We start from the raw sequence: 8,435 nt of genomic DNA, 5'->3' as shown, positions 1-8,435 counted from the left end.
TTTAACGTCTCGATTTTAAATTAAATGTTTTCAACCCGATGTGATGTAATGGAGGGCGCATGCGCAGTAAGTGCTTGAGTGGCCATTACGGGGGAGGAAAGGGAAACGGCGATGGTTTCACATTTGCACCGCGTTACAGACGGATATTTTTAATAGAATTAGCGAAGACAGAGGTCAAACTATTTGATTTAGAAAACTTCCTTGACTGTCAGACCTCAAGATACGACCAAACATCCCACAACATCTTCCGCAGCACCATCAGTTTCTGTTTACATCTGGGCGTGTTTGACAAAGTTATCTGTGTAGTGCAGCTGATATCATGCTGGGCGATGCTTTTGGACATCGAGTCGAGTCAAGCGTGGAGAATAAAGCAATGAAGATAAGCAGATCAAAGCAAGCGCTCTTGAAGAAGAGAGGACGAAACGTTCACAGTAAACACAACAAAGCATCAGCAAACAGCAACAAAAGCAGCTTTAAATCTCCATTAACCACCCATGAAGAGCTCAAACCAGCTCAGTCTAAAACAGCCACGAATAAACAACAGGTAACATGCGTTATTATTGCCCTGGTGAGAACAGGCTTCTCGAGCATGTGCCGTGGCGCTTCCGCATGTTCAGGCATATTTGTTTTGGACTAAACGCTGATAGTATATGTTTAGTCAGTGTAATAGTCTGTAAAGAGGTTGATAACTGAACATAATCATCCTATGCTTTTGAATCCTGGCAGACACTGTATCAGCATCAATAGAGTGACTGAACCCCGCACTAAATGAATGACCTGTAATTAGGGGTTCAATCACTGAAGTGTGTTTGTACTGATTCTTTCTTTTCCTCCTCTTCTTTATCATCATCGTCTTCTTTTCTGCCAGAAAATGTATGCAGGATCATCAGAATGTACGCATCTGCTCAGGTGCAAAGAGACACACACACCCGTCCAACACTATAATAGGACAATTTGCATTTTGGGTCTTAACTCTGAAACCCTGGGGGTTAAAAATAACGTCATGTTTTTATTACACCTGCTTCCTTGAGTCTGATTGCATTGCCTTCTATATAAAGCTGGGCGATATGGCCAAAAAATTGTCATGATAAAAGTGTTCATATCAGTTCAGGGCTCAACACTGACCCGGTGGCCCACCACAAAAAAAATTAATAAATACACAAATAAAATAGGCCTTGTTATTGTTTTAGGCCTAGATGTTTTTGATCCATGTAACCAGTAATAAATAAGGTTATGACACCAAAAACTGTGAGCCTAACTCGTATACATTTAAAAAAATTGTTAAAGACAGTCAGTAATAAAATAAGAACAAATAATCAAATTACGAGCAAAAGCACAAATAAACACAACAGAACAAACTAAACAGTTATTTTCAGGTACAGAATATTTAGTAAACAAATGTAAAATATCACTGCATAGTCTTCACTGTATAAATGTAGATTAGCCCTTATTAAAGTTATTCAGTCAAGAGCAGTGAGCGATTTGTTTAATTAACGTAAAATAGACTGCAGGAATATTAGGCTGCTGTCACTTTAAGAGCTGCACGGATCCAATATACTGTTACACACGCATTGTATCTCATGTTTACCTTCACTTAAGACATAACCGACTATGTTTACGATGATACTCGACAAGACGGGCAATTTAACATAGTTTTGTGCAAATATGTTCATCCAGTGTATGTCATAATTGCAACACAATGAATGCCAATTGAATGATTTCACATATTTAATGAATGCAAAGATGTCTGAAATGGAAAAGTCATGGAAATATATTTATTATTTATATTCAGTATACTGAATAATAACCCCTTCGAATACAATGATTATTACATTTAAAAAATAATAACACTAGTAACACTATGCCACTTGGGGCCTTCTGTGCCAAATCTGGGTGTCCCATCTTACCCCAAGGGTCTAATTTTCAAAATCCAAATAAAAGATACAACTTTTACGCTACAAATCCCAAAACAATGTGTCCACAAATTTCTCAAAATTAAACAGCGTAGCCATTCATCAAAAATGCTGAGATGAGATATTTGTTCAGAAAAAAAAATTAGGGGTGGGTCATCTTACCCCAACGCCCGCTTTACTAATGTGTATATTTGTATGTGTAAATACGCACTTATTTATACATAAAAATATACATATTACTATTGAGCCACCAGATAAAAGCTGCTCAGCACAAATAAAACAAACAGACTGCAGGAATATTAGGCGACTGTCACTTTAAGAGCTGCACGGATCCAATATACTGTTACACACGCATCGTATCTCATGTTTACGTTCACTTAAGACATAACCGACTCTGTTTACGATGATACTCGACAAGACGGGCAATTTAACATAGTTTTGTGCGAATATGTCCATGCAAGCTCAGGAAGACTTGAAAAGAATATTCGCAAGTACCAGTCTGAGAGACGCGGACTTTCGTGTCTATATGTGCGCTTAAATATTTTAATTGGATAGTCTTAAAATTGCGCAAATTATCAACTTCCGTGAAGATGCAGCATATATAATTAAACAATATATAATTGTTTATTTTTACAATTTTATTACAATTATGTTTTTTTTGTTTTTATATAAATTTTATACGGCAAAATTGAAATATTCGGACTGTTTGAGTTTTATTAAAATAAGCAAATGTAACTATATGGTTTCTATGGTATTTGTATGAAAAACAGGAACCTAGTACATTTAGTATAAATGCACAAATGCTATAGCCTAATCTCAAAAAATACTGTTTATATTCCATTACTCCTTTAATACATTTAGTATGTCTACATTAATGCTTTAATAAATTTCGATATGAATATCTCTTCGTAAATGATGGCGATTTGTAGATTGAAGAGCCTTCTGACTGTATCGTTGCGCATAGTGTATCTTTTGGCGCATAAACATTGTTTCAAACATTTTATCGAACTCTTGTTACTGTTTTATTGAGGAAAATTATATTGCGATTTCTCTCGCGAAAATATACTTATATATTATTAAATATATTATTATTATTTTATTTTTTTTCCTCCAAACTTCACCAAATTGTGCACATTGCAGATAGGGATCAGTGTAACGCATCACGAGTTATTTTTAAATTTACAACAAAATATCTGAGTTACTTTTTCAAATAAGTAACGCAAGTTACTTTGTTTCCCCATTGCATGACTGACAGCTCTCCTGTTCTCCTGTCCGCATGCTGACAGAAATCGTGAGTAAATTGATGGCTATTGTAGTTCAGACTAAATGTGTGCCTTTACTCGTCTCACTGGCAAAAGAACAGATTCACGATTCCTCAAAATGAATAAAATCAGTGAAATGCAAAATCAATACTACGCAATCCTCCAATAATTAAATATGTTAAATAAAACAAATATTTCTATGCATTTAATCTCACTTTATTGACCAGTGTACTTGCTGCTGACCTTCGATGATTCAGTTAAACTGAAATGATTGTTTGAGCTGCATTTCCTTCAGCCTTATTATTTAAATATGAAAAACAAAAAAACTCCAGGTGAGAAGAAGTAACGCAAAAGTAATGTAACGCATTACTTTTCTTTAAAAGTAACCAAGCAATTGGTTACTTTTTAAGTGAATAACGCAATATTGTAATGCATTACTTTTTTAAAGTATCTTTCCCCAACACCGCAGGGATGGTGCTGGCATTAAGTTATCAAAAGAATTTTGATATGTTGTCGTGTTGTTGAAGATATAACTGAACTAACTCGCTCGCTTTTCACGATTGACCTTTATCTCCTGAACGCAATGCCCAAACTTAACAAAACGCATAGATCACGGGACGTTGTGAGGACACACAACCGTCTGATCAGTGACGTTGAAATCGTCTTCGGTGGATGTTAACAGATCCTGTAATGGGGAAAACATGGCCGCCAGCAGCCAATCAAACTTTAGCGGCTAATAACTTCAAATATGAATGTCCAACCGTTACAAAAACGGACATGTGTACATCGTGTGAAAACGAGTTTGTGTACTAATTACATTTTGTGAAAATCGTCTAAAAATGGCTCCGTAATAAGCAATTTTGTTTTGCTGCAACCAGTAACAAAACAAAACTGCAACCTTGCGTGATATAATCAAAATTCTTGTTTCCTCTAAATCCTTGCTTTAAGCCTTAATAATTGTGTGTATCATAATTATATTTAATTATATAACTCCTTATGATCATTTAAGACTTTTTGACTGCTTTAAGATTGCGTGAGCTTATGAGGATACTCGCCAAAAATGCCTATTTTGACATAATTCAGTGTGATTTTGTCAGTTCAAGTGCGATAAGACTTTAAAGAGAACTCAGATCGGCTCTGGCACTGTCTGAGAAGCGGCTTTCTGTGCGGGCATAACATTTTACATATTGGTATATTATCATATTGGTATTGTTTCAACACCAGTTGGTTAGTTAGTTAGTTACTACATGCTACAGAAGTGGGCATGGCAAGAGACTGACAAAATAACAATGGCTTTTGATTCAGTTTTATTTCGCTCTCATTGAGTTAAAAGCATCAAAGATTCCCACAAATTCACACTGCAATTCACCATTACATGCAACAAAATCAACAAATATTTTATACATGGTTTTGTAAGCTCACTGTAAATGACACAAATACATACACACCCTGTGACAGCCAGCACAGCTTTAAAGCACAAATAAATGCACAGTTGTGCACATTTGTACTCTGCATCAACTATATATGAATACACTGTTGCATCTTTTATACATTTTGAGGCTTATTTTGCTGCATTTGTGTATGCCGTTTGATCGGTTATGGAGCCGTGAAGTCTAGTGGATGAATCGTGGATCTGTTGAAGAGAATTTACTCTTGTAAAGCAAAAACAAACACATTTTTGATCCATTAATGCATCTCTCACTTACTGTATGCGATCTCACTGTTTGATGCCTGTCATAGGAAAGCAATGCGTGCTCATTTTTGACAGGAATGAAAACGAGGCTGTGAGGGATAGAAGTACAGTGTTGTTTAACAAGATACTGATTGTTTGGAGAAAAAAAACTTGCAGTAGATAAAGTTTTGAAGATGATGTGGTCTAGGACCTTTATACAGTGCTTGCCATCGTAAAGACTATCCCTCAAAGCCTCGTTTTCTTCCGCATTAAATTCAATATGGCGTCTAACCCAAATAAGGTCTATAGGTGTAAGAAAACAACACATCCTGTGACATTGACACGCAGACAAATTTAAACCCGGAAGATGAAAATAGTGCAAAAAAAGCCCATCAGTGGGTGTTTATAGCGACAAATATCTCCCCGACTGTTGCAACTTCCATGTTTATCACAGATATTCTGCACCAGTTTCCCAGGAAGTGACGATTTTATTCTCTTGAACACATGAGATGAAACGCTGCTTTATTAGCAAATGTTTTATGCGATATTCCAACTTTGTGCATAAGTTAAATTCACAGTTTTGGATGGAAACACAGCTATAGTTGTGATTTGGTCAATTTGATTGAAAGCTAATGATTCAGAACGGTTTAGAGGGTTTCTGGTAGAGGTCAGAGAGAACACATGAGCTGTTGTCTGAAACTAATCTTGATAAGGTGATGTTGTTACAGTGGAATTACTCAAATAAGTACTGTGTAATATTTATTAACTACATGTACTTACTAAATGGTTACTTGTAATTATGCAGAATTTACTGTTATTATACAGTAAGTACATGTAATGTGTGTAATTACGTCACCTTACAATAAAGTGGGTTAAACTTTATTTTAAGGTGTCTTTAGGCACGTTTCCATTACAGATTTGCGCAAAACTTTTGCGATTTTTTTTTTTCTAAATGTCGACAAAAAACTATTGCGAAATGACGGCGTTTCCATTACCTGATGTTATGTGACTAAAACTTAATTTTTCCTCTCGCGATAAGTAAAAAATCAACCATGGAAACGGACGTTGGTGGGTTTATGCACTTATCACAGCCACTGCACTGGCCATTATTATTAATCAAAGGAGACGCATGTGTGTTTTCATTAATTGCATTAATGTTAAGGAACGACCCTTATTATACTGTGAGCGGCACATATGAGGAGTTTCTGGGTGTTTCTCCCTCATTTCTGCTTCGAGGTCTTGATTGTGGCATTTATTTGAGGTTTAGAATCCATTATTGCTGTAATTATTTTGTCTTATATGAGTTTAATAAAGAGCTCTGTCTCGTATTCTGTCCAATCACACCGCGTCATCTACGTCAGGTGACTGTAAATGCGCAAAAACTGTTTCCATTGCAGTTTTGCAAAATATTTATTTTTCGAATTGCCTGAAAAACCTCCTCATGCGAGCGCAAAAACTTTTTTGCGATAAATGGGAGTTTTTGCGAAACTGTCGTGTTTCCATTAAGCGTATTTTCAGTTTGTGCAATTTGAAGGGTAATGGAAACGCAGCTTTTGTTACAGTGTAATTATATATTTAAGCACTGAGTAATATTAAGCAACTACATGTACTTACTATAGGGTTAGGGTAGGATTAGGGTTTGGTTGAGGGTTAGTTGCATGTAATTATGCATAATTTACTGTTATTACTATGGTAAGTACATGTAACAAGGACACTGTGAAACCAAATGAAGTGTGACCGTTTCTTGTGTGTCTTCAGCAGCCGAAGTCAAAAAGCGAGTGTGATGAGCGAGGAAGCCAGTGTGTCCACAGGCTTGAGCAAACCGGCGAGAACCTGAGCAAACGCAGGCAGAGGAACGCGCCAGACAACGCTCAGATCTCCATGCGCTCGGAGAAGATCCCGCTGAGGAGGGCGAGCGTCTGCGCTCCTGAGCTCCAGACGTACGCCGGAGCCAAGTTCAGCGAGCCGCCCTCGCCCAGCGTCCTCCCCAAACCGCCCCGGCACTGGGTGGGCGAGCGCCGGCTCCAGCACGACTGCAGCCGAGAGCAGATGTCCGAGCACCTGAAGAGCTTGCTCAAGGTCCAGGCCGAGCCCTGACCAACACGACACGAACATACACATAACCGTGCAGTTGTTTCGGAAAGCACACGGGTAAAAGAGATATTTGGGCAGATGCCCACTTGGACAATCACCATGAAGAACTGGACAGATGACTGTGAGAAAATGGTGTGTTTTTTTAACCTTATATTGAAGCGCAGTGGACAGGGAACATCTTGTCAACTGTTGAACTGTGCAGTTGTTTCGGAAAGCACTCTTAAGTTAAACTTAAAGACTTGTGGAAGTGTAAAAAAACAAAAAGTGTATATTTTTTCGTGTTAATTTACTTGAAAAGTCCTTGTAGTTTTGTTACTGAAGCTTATAGTTTTTGTTTTGTTTTTTTGCATTAGTGTGAGACCAGTATATGTGTGACATTTTGCACAAGAATGAAAAGTGTTTAAGAGATATTTGGGCGGATGCCCACTTGGACAATCACTATGAAGAACTGGACAGCTGAGAGTGAGAAAAGAAAATGGTGTGGTTTTTTAACCTTGTGTTGAAGCGCAGTGGACAGTTAAGGAACTAATTATGCCAATCTTCAAGCAATGATATGTTTTATTTCAATGGCTCTTTGTTTTTAATTGACTTAAGAATGTACCATCTTGCACATGGTCTGTTAGTGTCGGGATGTTGTGCTTGAACCTCTTCAAAACTCGTTTTCTCACTGCCTTTCCGCTGTATCATCTGCATCACTTCAAAATGGAAAAAAAGGATACAGTAATAATTTTTATCTTTTTATTCTGCCCATTTTGAAATAAAGAGTTTTGGCCGCTTGTGTGTGTGTGTGTGTGTGTGTGTGTGTGTGTGTGTGTGTGTGTGTGTGTTAGGTCTGATGTTTTTGTGCAGTGTGCAGTCCTAATGTAAGTTATTCTCCCATTACTGAATAACCAATTTATCACAGCTTATTTTCTAAGCACTCGAAACTAAATATTCTTGTGCCCAATCAAAGGCCAATATTCCCCTCAAGTTAAAGTCCCCCTGTAGTGAAAATCAAGTGTTTAATGTAGTTTATATGTCTATGTGGTGTTTTAATGTGTTTTAAGACAAACCATGTGCAAATTCATAAGTCGACACCATTGCTGAGTGTTTTCTCCTTAAAACTGCAGTGAACCAAAGACAGTCTCAAAAACACAGTTTGATGATGTTTTGATGAATGTGCCTTTCTCCACTGACGTTCGGTGATGTTCAGAGCGTTTCTAAGGATGCTGGCTGTTAGAAGGCAGCTGTCCGACTCTGAGATGAGGAACGGGAACATGGTTTGTGTAACATTAGAAACACATTATTAGCGGTTTGATAACAGAGTCAAGAAAAGGCTACCCAGACAGCAACAGTCTCGGCTCAGATCCGGCCCACATCTGGTACACCTGGATTCAACACGGCCCAGATGTGGGCCGGATCTGGGCTGACACAATGTTTCTGCCCGGGTAATCGCCGTTATGTGATTAACGAGCGATATCATTGTGCAACATTTCCCTCAGTAAGTTGCTGTGA

The 8,435-nt window shown here is 37.7% G+C and overlaps 1 protein-coding gene across 2 annotated transcripts; it reads left to right on the top strand.

Annotated features, from left to right (window-relative positions):
• The first annotated feature begins 65 nt into the window (after positions 1-65).
• pnrc1 (proline-rich nuclear receptor coactivator 1) lies at positions 66-7,719 on the top strand. 2 transcript variants are annotated; one of them, XM_084090347.1, is made up of 2 exons: positions 66-544; positions 6,606-7,719. In XM_084090347.1, exons 1-2 carry the CDS (start codon positions 320-322, stop codon positions 6,942-6,944), a joined length of 564 nt encoding a protein of 187 aa, XP_083946473.1. In that variant the 5' UTR covers positions 66-319; the 3' UTR covers positions 6,945-7,719. The 2 variants fall into 2 exon arrangements, with proteins under 2 accessions (XP_083946473.1, XP_083946474.1); XM_084090348.1 differs by having other exon boundaries at positions 84-544; positions 6,609-7,719.
• Positions 7,720-8,435: the final 716 nt, after the last annotated feature.

The sequence above is a fragment of the Abramis brama genome (genome assembly GCF_963993115.1).
Source record: "Abramis brama genome assembly, chromosome: 18".
Lineage (NCBI taxonomy): Eukaryota > Metazoa > Chordata > Actinopteri > Cypriniformes > Leuciscidae > Abramis > Abramis brama.
Note: the sequence above shows the minus strand (reverse complement) of the source record. Positions and strands in the feature narration are given on the sequence as shown.

Excerpts from the sequence above, each read along its gene's own strand:
- pnrc1 (XM_084090347.1), top strand. The coding sequence starts at position 320 with ATGCTGGGCGATGCTTTTGGACATCGAGTCGAGTCAAGCGTGGAGAAT. Across the intron at positions 545-6,605 it reads CAGCCACGAATAAACAACAG|CAGCCGAAGTCAAAAAGCGA; the intron begins GTAACATGCGTT and ends GTGTGTCTTCAG.